We start from the raw sequence: 18,538 nt of genomic DNA, 5'->3' as shown, positions 1-18,538 counted from the left end.
CGCTAACAAAAGACAGTCTTTCCAAAGTGACAATTTTCCTTTGGGTACCAGAGTGTTTATTTCACTAGTCTTATAATTTAATGCACGATTCTATGTCAAATCTCACACCGATAACTACAAGTGAGAAGTGTACATTAGTCCAGCATTCAGATAGTGCGGGGTTTTGGACAACCATACATAATCGTTTCCAAAAGTACGCGATCCGCCATTGGTATATGCGTTTCTGTCAAACATTATAAAAACCACAGATACATTTGGGTCACTAGAATCTATGTATGGAACCATGCCGATCACTGTTAAAAGAAGCTGCAGAGTATATCTGTAAAGCTTCTGCTAACGCCGGTTATTTTCATTGTCGCTAGTTAAGTGCGACAAGACCAGAGCTTGTTTGCTCCTAAATTTGATATATGTGTAACGGCATTTTATCCCTTTAGGATATTCTGCCATTAGCGCATACAATACTTGTAACGGCGTTTTATTCCTTTATAAGAAACAGTCACGCCTTGTAACGACAGGACGTTACAGTCAGCAAGCCAGTGGTTTAATGACCTCTTTTACAATTGTGGAAGCGCGTCTTTACATGTTACATTTGCGAGGTTTCAGGACTTCAACTCATACATGTCTCAGCTATTTACAGCTTAAAGTACAAAACTGCCTCTGTCGAACGGTTTGGCAAGTTGTCATTTAGTCTTTGCTGGTTTATAAACCAGGCAGTAGTACGCCAACAGAGTCAGAGTTATTTATTCACCTCTGTTTTAGCAAGACCAAACAGCTCTGTCGCAATATCAAAAGTCATTTACTACAGTAGAAAATGGATTTTCTGCGGTTAGTATTTGCTTATTGGAGCCACAAAATTTGCATAATTGCATTTGATCTTGACAATGCGTATTTACCCAGTCCGGTTTGTTCATCACAGGTTCTAGCGTTTGCAAATCGCCACAACCATTAACCATTTCATATCTACCGTTGCTTATCGCTTTGGGTATTTACCAAAGTGATGTTGGGATGATAGCTCATCTCACATAAGAACTCTGTCTCAACAAAGTTCCTCTAACTTGCGCTACTAAGGTATACTGCGGTAGCAGATCAAGTTCGAAAACAATCGCATCTAATTCCGTCTAAACGATGTCAATGCCTAGGTAAGATGATAAATACGGTAAATCAAAGACTTTTACCTACTACACCAGCAATAACAAATGTACGTCTAGTAATTAGTGCAAAACACGCACACTAGCGGTACATTGGTGTATTCACCTATTAAGAATAAAGATGTGTTTTCAATTTAGTTCGCCACCCTTCACTCGCGTTTCCCACAGAGGGAAAAGGGTGCATATACTCTGGACGACAGTCGCAGAGGGTCAGGATTTGTAGTTAAAATCAGCGACAAAGGTTCTAAAACACGACAGATTGCTGTCGATAAAGGTCCTAGAACTCTGTGCATTTTACAATGCAATACATGATTCGCTTTCAGTCTGACCAGGTATATACTCTGGTTTCTCTTCAGAACGAATAAATCTTTCGCCTTTTACTAAAGATTTCTGTGGAGAGGAACAACCATGAGTTTCAGGTAAATGTTTGATGCCTGTCTCACGCTGGCCTTAAGCAGTCAAACAAGGCAACGGCAGTTGCATACACAACAACCAGTGAGAACCAAGAAGCCGCATGGTAATGCGGCATGTGACTCAAATCCTCAATGGCTTAGAACACCATTATGTGAAAATGTCAAGAGATCATTACGTGAGTGGACATCTGTTAGACAGAGGATCTCACCCGTCAGGATTTGGATCCTGAAAACTGGACATTAAATCCAGAGGTGTTTCATAGGTGAGTCCACAGAAGGGGGTTACCCTCAAGTATACATGATGGCATCTCGCCACAATTACAAAAGCTCAGTATGTGTACAAAACAGATCACAAGGGCAGTGGCGGTGGAGTCTCTCACATTCATGTGGTCATTCAGCATCGTGTATCTGGCTCCACCAGTTTCCGCTGCTCTCTCCGTTGTCAAAACGGCTCATAAGACAGTTGTCACAGTCATACTGGTGGTAGCTCATGGGTTTCGGAGAAGTTTGCTTCTCGAATTTTCAAGGAATACTTGCACACGATCTTGGCCCGCTCATAATACGTCCAACCTGTTACATCAGGGAACGTTAGTTTACCCATAGTTACCTATGTACCTCTTATCTATGTACCGCAGCTGCGGTTGACGGGGTGAGGGTGCAGACCGCCCTCTTAAGAAATTGAGCATTACAGTATCGGTTATACTAACCATGTTACGAAATAGTAAGCCGTTTAAGGCAGCTCATTTTTACAAAATTTCGTGTGCTTACATAGGTTGTAAACCTCGGAAGTTTCCAACATCATCCTTCAAGTAACCCGTATTCTGTTAAACGGGGTGGGATGGAAAACTGCGTTGATCTGCACGAAGAGTGCAGGTATCTGTGTGGTAAACTTATTTTCAAAGACGTTTGCCTCTATTGGCGTCTGTACACATCTTTCTACAAGGTGTCATCAAAGTTCACACTCTATTTATCCCACCTACAGCGCCAGGCGACTTGAAGTTGGGTTCAGATTTCTTACAGTTTTCATATTTTGAACCCTTTCAACAAATGGGAATTAAGTTTCTCACTTTGGAAAACAATTTTCTTATAGCCTTGGCTTCGGCAAGGGTTTTGTTTTCATATTTGGGTGCCTTGTATTCCAAGCCACCGTATTTGAGTTTTCTCATGACAAAGCGGATCTTCGGACGAATCACGCTTTCGTATTCTTCACATCAATATACCAATAGGGGTTCCTGTGTGGACAGCACATTCTAGAATTCTGAATGTGGTACACGCATTACGCGTTTATATATGTCCCGAACGTCAACAGTATGTGATATAAATACGTTGTTTGTTCTCTATGATACTGCCAACTGGGGTTAGCCAGTTTCTTAGCAGACATTATCCAGTTGGGTAATAATAATGACTACAAGTCAGGTTTACTTTAAGGCTAAGTTACAATCGCCTACGTCAGTAATAGCTCATCCCACAGGTTCTGTGGGAATGTCAGACCCAGTGGGTCGTGGAGTGTCTAAAACGCGGCTATATAGCCTTCATGTGCACCATGTTTGTGCACGTTTACACGTTATAAATGGTGGCGCCATCAGCATCTAGCTTTGGGCTGCCTACTGTTACAAGTATCAAACAGCTCTCCCGCCCACGAGGGAAGCTTTGGTACGTCCCAAGAGTACTCCAGTGACCCCTAGTGGATGATAAAGAAAATAGGATTTTGGTACTTACCAGGTAAATCCTTTTCTTTGAATCCATAGGGGGCACTGGACGCCCACCCAGAGCAGTTTTACCTGGGTTGTGTTAAGCTCAAGGGAGCTTAGGGTAACAAGTTTTACTTCATTGATATTAAGCTCAAAGGAGCTTATGGTAACACATTTTCACCGATTGGTTCAAATTATAAAGTTCTATCGGTTATGGTGTCAACTGTTTAGTTGACAGTAAGGTTATGGGTCAACATTGTGTTGTCCGTTATGTTATAGGTATTCTCCATTGTCAACCTCTCTATATCGTTCCTGTTCGCTCAGTAAAAAACACTGAGGTCGTACACTGAGGTACTCGGGGATATGGAGGGGGGGGAGGGTCCTAAATTTAAATATTCAGTGCCCTTGTTCGGCTACGCCCGTCCATATCCCAAGAGTACTCCAGTGCCCCCTATGGATTCAAAGAAAAGGATTTACCTGGTAAGTACCAAAATCCTATTATCTGTAGGACACAGGAATACAGCAGGTATAGGGTGTCACAGAACAGCAGGGGACGGGTGACAGCGTTACCCCTTATCTGTAGGGCACAGGAATACAGCAGGTATAGGGTGTCACAGGACAGCGGGGGACGGGTGACAGCGTTACCCCTTATCTGTAGGACACAGGAATACAGCAGGTATAGGGGTGTCACAGGACAGCGGGGGACGGGTGACAGCGTTACCCCTTATCTGTAGGGCACAGGAATACAGCAGGTATAGGGTGTCACAGGACAGCGGGGGACGGGTGACGGCGTTACCCCTTATCTGTAGGACACAGGAATACAGCAGGTATAGGGGTGTCACAGGACAGCGGGGGATGGGTGACGGCGTTACCCCTTATCTGTAGGACACAGGAATACAGCAGGTATAGGGTGTCACAGGTCAGCGGGGGACGGGTGACAGCGTTACCCCTTATCTGTAGGGCACAGGAATACAGCAGGTATAGGGTGTCACAGGACAGCGGGGGACGAGTGACAGCGTTACACCTTATCTGTAGGACACAGGAATACAGCAGGTATAGGGTGTCACAGGACAGCGGGGGACGGGTGACAGCGTTACCCCTTATCTGTAGGACACAGGAATACAGCAGGTATAGGGTGTCACAGGACAGCGGGGGACGGGTGACAGCGTTACCCCTTATCTGTAGGACACAGGAATACAGCAGGTATAGGGTGTCACAGGACAGCGGGGGACGGGTGACAGCGTTACCCCTTATCTGTAGGACACAGGAATACAGCAGGTATAGGGTGTCACAGGACAGCGGGGGACTGGTGACAGCGTTACCCCTTATCTGTAGGACACAGGAATACAGCAGGTATAGGGTGTCACAGGACAGCGGGGGACGGGTGACAGCGTTACCCCTTATCTGTAGGACACAGGAATACAGCAGGTATAGGGTGTCACAGGACAGCGGGGGATGGGTGACGGCGTTACCCCTTATCTGTAGGACACAGGAATACAGCAGGTATAGGGTGTCACAGGACAGCGGGAGAGTGGTGACAGCGTTACCCCTTATCTGTAGGACACAGGAATACAGCAGGTATAGGGTGTCACAGGACAGCGGGGGACGGGTGACAGCGTTACCCCTTATCTGTAGGACACAGGAATACAGCAGGTATAGGGTGTCACAGGACAGCGGGGGATGGGTGACGGCGTTACCCCTTATCTGTAGGACACAGGAATACAGCAGGTATAGGGTGTCACAGGACAGCGGGAGAGTGGTGACAGCGTTACCCCTTATCTGTAGGACACAGGAATACAGCAGGTATAGGGTGTCGCAGGACAGCAGGGGACGGGTGACAGCGTTACCCCTTATCTGTAGGACACAGGAATACAGCAGGTATAGGGTGTCGCAGGACAGCAGGGGACGGGTGACAGCGTTACCCCTTATCTGTAGGACACAGGAATACAGCAGGTATAGGGTGTCACAGGACAGCGGGGGACGGGTGACAGCGTTACCCCTTATCTGTAGGACACAGGAATACAGCAGGTATAGGGTGTCACAGGACAGCGGGGGACGGGTGACAGCGTTACCCCTTATCTGTAGGACACAGGAATACAGCAGGTATAGGGTGTACAGGACAGCGGGGGAAGGGTGACAGCGTTACCCCTTATCTGTAGGACACAGGAATACAGCAGGTATAGGGTGTCACAGGACAGCGGGGGACGGGTGACAGCGTTACCCCTTATCTGTAGGACACAGGAATACAGCAGGTATAGGGTGTACAGGACAGCGGGGGAAGGGTGACAGCGTTACCCCTTATCTGTAGGACACAGGAATACAGCAGGTATAGGGTGTCACAGGACAGCGGGGGACGGGTGACAGCGTTACCTCTTATCTGTAGGACACAGGAATACAGCAGGTATAGGGTGTCACAGGACAGCGGGGGACGGGTGACAGTGTTACCCCTTATCTGTAGGACACAGGAATATAGCAGGTATAGGGTGTCACAGGACAGCGGGGGACGGGTGACAGCGTTACACCTTATCTGTAGGACACAGGAATACAGCAGGTATAGGGTGTCACAGGACAGCGGGGGACGGGTGACAGCGTTACCCCTTATCTGTAGTACACAGGAATACAGCAGGTATAGGGTGTCACAGGACAGCGGGGGACAGGTGACAGCGTTACCCCTTATCTGTAGGACAGGAATACAGCAGGTATAGGGTGTCACAGGACAGCGGGGGACGGGTGACAGCGTTACCCCTTATCTGTAGGACACAGGAATACAGCAGGTATAGGGTGTCACAGGACAGCGGGGGACGGGTGACAGCGTTTCCCCTTATCTGTAGGACACAGGAATACAGCAGGTATAGGGTGTCACAGGACAGCGGGGGACGGGTGACAGTGTTACACCTTATCTGTAGGACACAGGAATACAGCAGGTATAGGGTGTCACAGGACAGCGGGGGACGGGTGACAGTGTTACCCCTTATCTGTAGGACACAGGAATACAGCAGGTATAGGGTGTCACAGGACAGCGGGGGACGGGTGACAGTGTTACCCCTTATCTGTAGGACACAGGAATACAGCAGGTATAGGGTGTCACAGGACAGCGGGGGACGGGTGACAGTGTTACCCCTTATCTGTAGGACACAGGAATACAGCAGGTATAGGGTGTCACAGGACAGCGGGGGACGGGTGACAGTGTTACCCCTTATCTGTAGGACACAGGAATACAGCAGGTATAGGGTGTCACAGGACAGCGGGGGACGGGTGACAGTGTTACCCCTTATCTGTAGGACACAGGAATACAGCAGGTATAGGGGTGTCACAGGACAGCGGGGGACGGGTGACCGCGTTACCCCTTATCTGTAGGACACAGGAATACAGCAGGTATAGGGTGTACAGGACAGCGGGGGACAGGTGACAGCGTTACCCCTTATCTGTAGGACACAGGAATACAGCAGGTATCGGGTGTCACATGCAGATTAGACGGTCTTCCGTGCCGCTGCCTGTGACGCAGTGTAATGTGACGGCCGGCAGATGTGCCCGCTCTCAGCCTGGCATCACTCATCACATACTGATCCGCTTTCTGCCTCCGCAGTGTCGCAGGGAAGGGCATCCTCGCCGGCCACGCCGATGGCTCCATTGTGCGTTACTTCCTCGATGATGAAGGTTCCGGCGAGTCTCAGGTATAACGGATGGATGCGTGTGGTTGTAGTATGTCCTCCTGTGTATACAGGAACACGGGGGGAGATGTATGAAGCGGTGAGAAGAGTGGAGAAGTTGCCCGTGGTAACCAATCTGCTGCTTCCTATCATTTTATATATGCACTTGATAAATGAAAGCTTAGAGCGGAGGCCCATCCAGCCTCCCCTTCCTTATCCTATAGATAACCTCAGCCCTATATGATCAGTATCTCTGTGTAAGGATCCTTATGTCTATCCCATGTATGTTTACATCGCTCTGCTGTCTTATCCTCTACCACCTCTGATGGGAGGCTATTCCACGTGTCCACTACCCTTTCTGTGAAGCCATTTCTCCTCCTATTCCCCTGAACCTCCCCCCCTCCAGTCTCAGTGCATGTCCTCGTGTCCTATTACTTCTCTTCATTTGGAGACTGTTCCACTCCTGGACTTTGGTAAAACCCCTGATATATGCAACAGTCTCTATCATGTTCCCCCTTTCCCTTCTCTGCTCCACACTATACATATTGGGATTTCCTAGTCTCCCCGGGTTAGTTGTGTGATGTAGGCCATGCACCATGTTAGTTGCCCTTCTTTGTGCACTCTCTAATGTATTACTATACTTTTGAAGATATGGCCTCCAGAACTGGACACAGTATTCTAGATGAGGCCGTACCAATGACCTATACAGTGACATTATTACTTCTCTCTGCTGCTGACTCCTCTCCCTATGCACCAAGCATCTGACTAGTCTTCCTCATTGCCTTGTTACATTGCTTTCCTGCCTTTAAGTCACCTGAAATAGTGACTCCTAGATCCCTTTCCTCCTCAGTAGTTTCCAGTATAGTGCCATTAATACTATATTTATCCTTTGTCACCTGAAATAGTTACTCCTAGATCCCTTTCCTCCTCAGTAGTCCCCAGTATAGTGCCATTAATACTATATTTATCCTTTATGTCACCTGAAATAGTGACTCCTAGATCCCTTTCCTCCTCAGTAGTCCCCAGTATAGTGCCATTAATACTATATTTATCCTTTATGTCACCTGAAATAGTGACTCCTAGATCCCTTTCCTCCTCTGTAGTATCCAGTATAGTGCCATTAATACTATATTTATCCTTTATGTCACCTGAGATAGTGACTCCTAGATCCCTTTCCTCCTCAGTAGTTCCCAGTATAGTGCCATTAATACTATATTTATCCTTTATGTCACCTGAAATAGTGACTCCTAGATCCCTTTCCTCCTCAGTAGTTCCAGTATAGCGCCATTATTACTATATTTATCCTTTATGTCACCTGAAATAGTGACTCCTAGATCCCTTTCCTCCTCAGTAGTTTCCAGTATAGTGCCATTATTACTATATTTATCCTTTATGTCACCTGAAATAGTGACTCCTAGATCCCTTTCCTCCTCAGTAGTTTCCAGTATAGTGCCATTAATACTATATTTATCCTTTATGTCACCTGTAATAGTGACTCCTAGATCCCTTTCCTCCTCAGTAGTTCCCAGTATAGTGCCATTAATACTATATTTATCCTTTATGTCACCTGAAATAGTGACTCCTAGATCCCTTTCCTCCTCAGTAGTTCCAGTATAGTGCCATTAATACTATATTTATCCTTTGTCACCTGAGATAGTGACTCCTAGATCCCTTTCCTCCTCAGTAGTTCCAGTATAGTGCCATTAATACTATATTTATCCTCTGTCACCTGAGATAGTGACTCCTAGATCCCTTTCCTCCTCAGTAGTTTCCAGTATAGTGCCATTAATACTATATTTATCCTTTATGTCACCTGAAATAGTGACTCCTAGATCCCTTTCCTCCTCAGTAGTTTCTAGTATAGTGCTATTAATACTATATTTATCCTTTATGTCACCTGAAATAGTGACTCCTAGATCCCTTTCCTCCTCAGTAGTGTCCAGTATAGTGCCATTATACTATATTTATCCTTTGTTACCTGAAATAGTGACTCCTAGATCCCTTTCCTCCTCAGTAGTTCCAGTATAGTGCCATTAATACTATATTTATCCTTTGTCACCTGAGATAGTGACTCCTAGATCCCTTTCCTCCTCAGTATTTCCCAGTATAGTGCCATTAATACTATATTTATCCTCTATGTCACCTGAAATAGTGAATCCTAGATCCCTTTCCTCCTCAGTAGTTTCCAGTATAGTGCCATTAATACTATATTTATCCTATATGTCACCTGAAATAGTGACTCCTAGATCCCTTTCCTCCTCAGTAGTTTCCAGTATAGTGCCATTAATACTATATTTATCCTCTATGTCACCTGAGATAGTGATTCCTAGATCCCTTTCCTCCTCAGTAGTTTCCAGTATAGTGTCATTAATACTATATATATCCTTTATGTCACCTGAAATAGTGACTCCTAGATCCCTTTCCTCCTCAGTAGTTTCCAGTATAGTGTCATTAATACTATATATATCCTTTATGTCACCTGAAATAGTGACTCCTAGATCCCTTTCCTCCTCAGTAGTTTCCAGTATAGTGCCATTATTACTATATTTATCCTTTATGTCACCTGAAATAGGGACTCCTAGATCCCTTTCCTCCTCAGTAGTTTCCAGTATAGTGCCATTAATACTATATTTATCCTTTATGTCACCTGAAATAGTGACTCCTAGATCCCTTTCCTCCTCAGTAGTTTCCAGTATAGTGCCATTAATACTATATTTATCCTTTGTCACCTGAGATAGTGATTCCTAGATCCCTTTCCTCCTCAGTAGTTTCCAGTATAGTGCCAGTAATACTATATTTATCCTTTGTCACCTGAGATAGTGACTCCTAGATCCCTTTCCTCCTCGGTAGTTTCCAGTATAGTGACATTAATACTATATTTCTCTAACGTCCTAAGTGGATGCTGGGGACTCCGTAAGGACCATGGGGAATAGCGGCTCCGCAGGAGACTCGGCACATCTAAAGAAAGCTTTAGGACTATCTGGTGTGCACTGGCTCCTCCCCCTATGACCCTCCTCCAAGCCTCAGTTAGATCTCTGTGCCCGAACGAGAAGGGTGCACACTAGGGGCTCTCCTGAGCTTCTTAGTGAAAGTTTTAGTTTAGGTTTTTTTATTTTCAGTGAGACCTGCTGGCAACAGGCTCACTGCATCGAGGGACTAAGGGGAGAAGAAGCGAACTCACCTGCGTGCAGAGTGGATTGGGCTTCTTAGGCTACTGGACATTAGCTCCAGAGGGACGATCACAGGCCCAGCTTGGATGGGTCCCAGAGCCGCGCCGCCGGCCCCCTTACAGAGCCAGAAGGCAGAAGAGGTCCGGAAAATCGGCGGCAGAAGACGTCCTGTCTTCAACAAGGTAGCGCACAGCACTGCAGCTGTGCGCCATTGCTCTCAGCACACTTCACACTCCGGTCACTGAGGGTGCAGGGCGCTGGGGGGGGCGCCTTGAGACGCAATAATAAACACCTTGGATGGCAAAAAATGCATCACATATAGCTCCTGGGCTATATGGATGCATTTAACCCCTGCCAAAATACATAAAAAAACGGGAGATAAGGCCGCCGATAAGGGGGCGGAGCCTATCTCATCAGCACACTGGCGCCATTTTCCCTCACAGCTCTGTTGGAGGGAAGCTCCCTGGCTCTCCCCTGCAGTCACTACACTACAGAAAGGGTTAAAAAAGAGAGGGGGGCACAAATTAGGCGCAGTATTAACTATACAGCAGCTATAAGGGGAAAAACACTTATATAAGGTTATCCCTGTATATATATAGCGCTCTGGTGTGTGCTGGCAAACTCTCCCTCTGTCTCCCCAAAGGGCTAGTGGGGTCCTGTCCTCTATCAGAGCATTCCCTGTGTGTGTACTGTATGTCGGTACTTTTGTGTCGACATGTATGAGGAGAAAAATGATGTGGAGACGGAGCAGATTGCCTGTAATAGTGATGTCACCCCCTAGGGGGTCGACACCTGAGTGGATGAACTGTTGGAAGAAATTACGTGACAGTGTCAGCTCTGTATAAAAGACAGTGGTTGACATGAGACAGCCGGCTCCTCAGCTTGTGCCTGTCCAGACGTCTCATAGGCCGTCAGGGGCTCTGAAGCGCCCGTTACCTCAGATGGCAGATATAGACGCCGACACGGATACTGACTCCAGTGTCGACTGTGAAGAGACAAATGTGACTTCCAGTAGGGCCACACGTTACATGATTGAGGCAATGAAAAATGTTTTACACATTTCTGATAATACGAGTACCACCAAAAAGGGGTATTATGTTCGGTGAGGAAAAACTACCTGTAGTTTTCCTGAATCTGAGAAATTAAATGAGGTGTGTGATGATGCGTGGTTTTCCCCCGATAACAACTGATAATTTCTAAAATGTTATTGGCATTATATCCTTTCCCGCCAGAGGTTAGGGTGCGTTGGGAAACACCCCCTAGGGTGGATAAAGCGCTCACACGCTTGTAAGGGCTCTATCCTCTCCTGAGATGGCCGCCCTTAAGGATCCTGCTGATAGAAAGCAGGAGGGTATCCTAAAATGTATTTACACACATACTGGTGTTATACTGCGACCAGCAATCGCCTCAGCCTGGATGTGCAGTGCTGGGTTGGCGTGGTCGGATTCCCTGACTGAAAATATTGATACCCTAGATAGGGACAGTATATTTTTGCCTATAGAGCATTTGAAAGATGCATTTCTATATATGCGTGATGCACAGCGGAATATTTGCCGACTGGCATCAAGTCTAAGTGCGTTGTCCATTTCTACCAGTAGAGGGTTATGGACACGTCAGTGGTCAGGTGATGCGTATTCCAAACGGCATTTGGAAGTATTGCCTTATTAAGGGGAGGAGTTATTTGGGGTCGGTCTTTCAGACCTGGTGGCCACGGCAACAGCTGGGAAATCCACGTTTGTACCCCAGGTCGCCTCTCAACATGAGAAGACGCCGTATTATCAGGCGCTGTCTTTTCGTGGATAAGCGGGCAAAAGGTTCCTCATTTCTGCCCCGTGACAGAGGGAGAGGAAAAAGGCTGCAGAAATCAGCCAGTTCCCAGGAACAGAAACCCTCTACCGCCTCTGCCAAGCCCTCAGTATACGCTGGGGCTTTACAAGCAGAATCAGGCACGGTGGGGGGCCCGTCTCAATGAATTTCAGCGCGCAGTGGGCTCACTCGCAAGTAGACCCCTGGATACTTCAGGTGATATCTCAGGGGTACAAATTAGAATTCGAGACGTCTCCCCCTCGCCGTTTCCTAAAGTCGGCTTTACCGATGTCTCCTTCTGACAGGGAGACAGTTTTGGAAGCCATTCACAAGCTGTATTCCCAGCAGGTGATAATCAAGATACCCCTCCTGCAACAGGGAACGGGGTATTATTCCACACTGTTGTGGTACCGACGCCGGACGGCTCGGTGAGACCGATTCTAAATCTAAAATCTTTGAACACTTACATACAGAGGTTCAAATTCAAGATTGAGTCACTCAGAGCAGTGATTGCGAACCTGGAAGAAGGGGACTACATGATGTCTCGGGACATCAAGGATGCTTACCTTCATGTCAAAATTTACCCTTCTCACCAAGGGTACCTCAGGTTTATGGTACAGAACTGTCACTATCAGTTCAGACGCTGCCGTATGGATGGTCCACGGCACCCCGGGTCTTTACCAAGGTAATGGCCGAAATGATGATATTCCTTCAAAGGAAGGGAATTTTAGTTATCCCTTACTTGGACAATTCCCTGATAAGGGTAAGATCCAGGGAACAGTTGGAGGTCGGTGTAGCACTATCTCAGGTAGTGTTGCTGCAGCACGGTTGGATTCTCAATATTCCAAAATCGCAGCTGGTTCCGACGACACGTCTTCTGTTCTTAGGGATGATCCTGGACACAGTCAAGAAAAAGGTGTTTCTCCCGGAGGAGAAAGCCAGGGAGTTATCCGAGCTAGTCAGGAACCTCCTAAAACCGAGCCAAGTCTCAGTGCATCAATGCACAAGGGTTCTGGGTAAAATGGTGGCTTCCTACGAAGCAATCCCATTCGGCAGATTCCACGCAAGAACTTTCCAGTGGGACCTGCTGGACAAATGGTCCGGGTCGCATCTTCAGATGCATCAGCGGATAACCCTGTCACCAAGGACAAGGGTGTCCCTCCTGTGGTGGTTGCAGAGTGCTCATCTTCTAGAGGGCCGCAGATTCGGCATTCAGGACTTGGTCCTGGTAACCACGGATGCCAGCCTGTGAGGCTGGGGAGCAGTCACACAGGGAAGGAATATCCAGGACTTATGGTCAAGCCTGGAGACATCACTTCACATAAATATCCTGAAGCTAAGGGACATTTACAATGCTCTAAGCTTAGCAAGACCTCTGCTTCAAGGTCAGCCGGTGTTGATCCAGTCGGACAACATCACGGCAGTCACCCACGTAAACAGACAGGGTGGCACAAGAAGCAGGAGGGCAATGGCAGAAGCTGCAAGGATTCTTCGCTGGGCGGAAAATCATGTGATAGCACTGTCAGCAGTATTCATTCCGGGAGTGGACAACTGGGAAGCAGACTTCCTCAGCACGACCTCCACCCGGGAGAGTGGGGACTTCACCCAGAAGTCTTCCACATGATTATAAACCGTTGGGAAAAACTCGACAGGTATTGCGCCAGGTCAAGGGACCCTCAGGCAATAGCTGTAGACGCTCTGGTAACACCGTGGGTGTACCAGTCAGGGTATGTGTTCCCTCCTCTGCCTCTCATACCCAAGGTACTGAGATTGATAAGATGGTGAGGAGTAAGCACTATATTCGTGGCTCCGGATTGGCCAAGAAGGACTTGGTAACCGGAACTTCAAGAGATGCTCACGGAGGATCCGTGGCCTCTACCTCTAAGAAGGGACCTGCTCCAGCAAGGACCCTGTCTGTTCCAAGACTTACCGCGGCTGCGTTTGACGGCATGGCGGTTGAACGCCGGATCCTGAAGGAAAAAAGGCATTCCGGATGAAGTCATCCCTATCCTGATCAAAGCCAGGAAGGATGTAACCGCAAAAACATTATCACCGCAATTGGCGAAAATATGTTGCGTGGTGCGAGGCCAGTAAGGCCCGACGGTGGAAATTCAACTGGGTCGATTCCTACATTTCCTGCAAACAGGAGTGTCTATGGGCCTGAAATTGGGGTCCATTAAGGTTCAAATTTCGGCCCTGTCAATTTTCTTCCAAAAAGAACTAGCTTCAGTCCCTGAAGTTCAGACGTTTGTAAAAGGGGTACTGCATATACAGCCTCCTTTTGTGCCTCCAGTGGCACTTTGGGATCTCAATTTAGTTTTGGGTTCCAAAAGTCACATTGGTTTGAACCACTTAAATCTGTGGAGTTAAAATATCTCACATGGAAAGTGGTCATGCTGTTGGCCCTGGCCTGGGCCAGGCGCGTGTCAGAATTGGCGGCTTTATCCTGAAAAAGCCCTTATCTGATGTTCCATTCGGACAGGGCGGAATTGAGGACTCGTCCTCAGTTTCTCCCTAAGGTGGTTTCAGCGTTTCACCTGAACCAACCTATTTGTGGTGCCTGCGGCTACTAGGGACTTGGAGGACTCCAAGTTGCTAGACGTTGTCAGGGCCCTGAAAATATATGTTTCCAGGAGGGCTGGAGTCAGGAAATCTGACTCGCTGTTTATCCTGTATGCACCCAACAAGCTGGGTGCTCCTGCTTCTAAGCAGACTATTGCTCGTTGGATTTGTAGTACAATTCAGCTTGCACATTCTGTGGCAGGCCTGCCACAGCCAAAAATCTGTAAATGCCCACTCCACAAGGAAGGTGGGCTCATCTTGGGCGGCTGCCCGAGGGGTCTCGGCTTTACAACTTTGCCGAGCAGCTACTTGGTCAGGAGCAAATACGTTTGTAAAATTCTACAAAATTGATATCCTGGCTGAGGAGGACCTGGAGTTCTCTCATTTGGTGCTGCAGAGTCATCCGCACTCTCCCGCCCGTTTGGGAGCTTTGGTATAATCCCCATGGTCCTTACGGAGTCCCCAGCATCCACTTAGGACGTTAGAGAAAATAAGAATTTACTTACCGATAATTCTATTTCTCATAGTCCGTAGTGGATGCTGGGCGCCCATCCCAAGTGCGGATTGTCTGCAATACTTGTACATAGTTATTGTTACAAAAATCGGGTTATTATTGTTGTGAGCCATCTTTCAGAGGCTCATCTGTTATCATGCTGTTAACTGGGTTCAGATCACAGGTTATACGGTGTGATTGGTGTGGCTGGTATGAGTCTTACCCGGGATTCAAAATCCTTCCTTATTGTGTACGCTCGTCCGGGCACACTATCCTAACTGAGGCTTGGAGGAGGGTCATAGGGGGAGGAGCCAGTGCACACCAGATAGTCCTAAAGCTTTCTTTAGATGTGCCCAGTCTCCTGCGGAGCCGCTATTCCCCATGGTCCTTACGGAGTCCCCAGCATCCACTACGGACTATGAGAAATAGAATTATCGGTAAGTAAATTCTTATTTTATCCTTTATGTCACCTGAGATAGTGACTCCTAGATCCCTTTCCTCCTCAGTGTTTCCAGTATAGTGCCATTATTACTATATTTATCCTTTATGTCACCTGAAATAGTGACTCCTAGATCCCTTTCCTCCTCAGTAGTTTCCAGTATAGCGCCATTAATACTATATTTATCCTTTATGTCATCTGAAATAGTGACTCCTAGATCCCTTTCCTTCTCAGTAGTTTCCAGTATAGCACCAATAATACTATATTTATCCTTTATGTCACCGGAGATAGTGACTCCTAGATCCCTTTCCTCCTCAGTAGTTTCCAGTATAGGGCCATTAATACTATATTTATCCTTTATGTCACCTGAAATAGTGACTCCTAGATCCCTTTCCTCCTCAGTAGTTTCCAGTATAGCACCAATAATACTATATTTATCCTTTGTCACCTGAAATAGTGACTCCTAGATCCCTTTCCTCCTCAGTAGTTTCCAGTATAGTGCCATTAATACTATATTTATCCTTTATGTCATCTGAAATAGTGACTCCTAGATCCCTTTCCTTCTCAGTAGTTTCCAGTACAGCACCAATAATACTATATTTCTCTGACGTCCTAGTGGATGCTGGGAACTCCGTAAGGACCATGGGGAATAGCGGCTCCGCAGGAGACTGGGCACAATTAAAGAAAGCTTTAGGTCACCTGGTGTGCACTGGCTCCTCCCACTATGACCCTCCTCCAAGCCTCAGTTAGATTTTGTGCCCGGCCGAGGTTGGATGCACACTAGGGGCTCTCCTGAGCTTCTAGAAAAAAAGTATATAATTAGGTTTTTTATTTTACAGTGAGACTGTCTGTGCTGTGACAGCGCATCGCACAGCTCCGTCCATTATATTCAATGGTGGGAACTTTGCGGCTAGCGGTGAGGTCACCCGCCGGTCAGCGGCTGACCGCGGGTAACCCCACCGCTGACGGCAAAGTTCCCACCATTGAAACTAATGGACCGAGCTGTGCGATGCGCTGTCACAGCACAGACAGCGCACAGCCAATCAGGTGAGCGCCACGGAAGTAGCGCTTCCTGATTGGCTGAAGGGACTTCAGTGACAGGAGTTACGTGGTGTCCCGGCATTCGGGGTAAGGGGTCTCATGTGTCAGCATGGGACCCCTTTCAGTCCGGTGGTCCGTGTGTCCGTTTTCTTTTTTTGCCAAGTACGTGGATTTATCTCTGGACCCTGGCTGAGGTGAGTATATTGAACTTTTCTTTTCAGGTATCCGTGGATTCTACATGGAGAAGAGGACCGATGTCGGCGTGTGAACATAGGTAAGTATGTGTGTGTCGGCAGTGTGTAATAAAGTTTTACTGTCATGGTGTCTGTGTCCTGTTTTTATTTGGGTATTTTTTTTCCAGTTGTACTACAGGTACCAGCGGGCCCGTTTTTCTCCCGCATGCTGGTACTTATGGTTCTCCAAGTACCAGCTTGCGGGGGAGGCTTGCTGGGACTTGTAGTACTACTGGAAAAAACAATATTCTTGTCATTTTACTCAAGGCTATCAGCCTCCCATCCGCAGCCCTTGGATGGGGGGGACAGCCTCGGGCTTCACCCCTGGCCCTTGGGTGGCTGGGGGGGGGGACCCCTTGATTGAAGGGGTCCCCACTCCCCCAGGGTACCCCGGCCAGGGGTGACTAGTTGGATATTTAATGCCACGGCCGCAGGGCACTGTATAAAAGTGACCCCCGGCTGTGGCATTATCTGTCCAGCTAGTGGAGCCCGATGCTGGTGTGAAAAATACGGGGGACCCCTGCTCGTTTTGTCCCCCGTATTTTTTGCACCAGCACCAGGCGCAGAGCCCGGTGCTGGTTTTAAAAATACGGGGGATCCCTGCCCAATTTTTCCCCGCATTTTTAGAACCAGGACCAGCTCGAAGAGCCCGAGGCTGGTTATGCTTTGGAGGGGGGACCCCACGCCATTTTTTTTTTTAAATTTTTCCGTTCCAGCACTAAAAAAATATATATATATTTTAAAAAATATATAAATAATACTTGTGCCTCCCAAAAAAAAAAAAAAAGTACCTAATCCCTTCTAATATAAATAGATATGCTATTCCCAAAAAAAAAAAACACCAAAAAAAACATGTTTAAATTTTTTTTTATTGTTTTCACCCTCCAAAGTGTGGCGGATTGAAAATGACGAATTTACTGTCTAAAAGCACTGCTGTCGAATTTCCAAACTTGAATTGAATATGCTTTTGTCGAATTGCAGCACTTGTATCATTGCAGAAAAGTCGAATTTGCAAAAAGTCGAATTTCAAAAAGTCGAATTTTGAAAGTCCGTTTTTTTGACGGAAAGCACTGAATTGCATTGACGATTTTTTTTTTTTTTTTGGCGAAAATGACCCGAAATTCGACAATTTCGGGAATTCGACCGCAATTGCATATACCCCATAGTGTCATAATACTAGATTTATCCTTTATGTCACCTGTAATAGTGACTCCTAGATCCCTTTCCTCCTCAGTAGTTTCCAGTATAGTGCCATTAATACTATATTTATCCTTTGTCACCTGAAATAGTGACTCCTAGATCCCTTTCCTCCTCAGTAGTTCCCAGTATAGTGCCATTAATACTATATTTATCCTTTATGTCACCTGAAATAGGGACTCCTAGATCCCTTTCCTCCTCAGTAGTCCCCAGTATAGTGCCATTAATACTATATTTATCCTTTATATCACCTGAGATAGTGACTCCTAGATCTATTTCCTCCTCAGTAGTTTCCAGTATAGTGCCATTAATACTATATTTCTCTAACGTCCTAGTGGATGCTGGGACTCCGTCAGGACCATGGGGATTAGCGGGCTCCGCAGGAGACAGGGCACATCTAAAAAAGCTTTTAGGTCACATGGTGCGTACTGGCTCCTCCCCCTATGACCCTCCTCCAAGCCTCAGTTAGGTTTTTGTGCCCGTCCGAGAGGGTGCAATCTAGGTGGCTCTCCTAAAGAGCTGTTTAGAAAAGTTTTTTTTTAGGTTTCAATCTCAGTGATTCCTGCTGGCAACAGGATCACTGCATCGAGGGACTTAGGGGAGAGATTTCCAACTCACCTGCGTGCAGGATGGATTGGAGTCTTAGGCTACTGGACACTTAGCTCCAGAGGGAGTCGGAACACAGGTCAGCCTGG

General features: G+C 46.9%; 1 protein-coding gene and 1 non-coding gene across 8 annotated transcripts in view; both read left to right on the top strand.

Annotated features, from left to right (window-relative positions):
- IFT172 (intraflagellar transport 172) overlaps window positions 1-18,538 on the top strand; it is a 553,694-nt gene that overhangs the window by 86,122 nt on the left and 449,034 nt on the right. For all 7 annotated transcript variants that reach the window (XM_063914906.1, XM_063914909.1, XM_063914907.1 and 4 more), the window contains exon 7: window positions 6,839-6,926. In XM_063914906.1, the coding sequence (XP_063770976.1) occupies window positions 6,839-6,926 (88 nt within the window). The remainder of the gene's footprint in view (window positions 1-6,838; window positions 6,927-18,538) is intronic.
- Window positions 1,485-1,599, top strand: LOC134913455 (U5 spliceosomal RNA). The gene has a single exon (XR_010177213.1). It is a non-coding gene; the product is annotated as a U5 spliceosomal RNA (small nuclear RNA).

Source organism: Pseudophryne corroboree, chromosome 4 (assembly GCF_028390025.1).
Source record: "Pseudophryne corroboree isolate aPseCor3 chromosome 4, aPseCor3.hap2, whole genome shotgun sequence".
Classification (NCBI taxonomy): domain Eukaryota; kingdom Metazoa; phylum Chordata; class Amphibia; order Anura; family Myobatrachidae; genus Pseudophryne; species Pseudophryne corroboree.
Note: the sequence above shows the minus strand (reverse complement) of the source record. Positions and strands in the feature narration are given on the sequence as shown.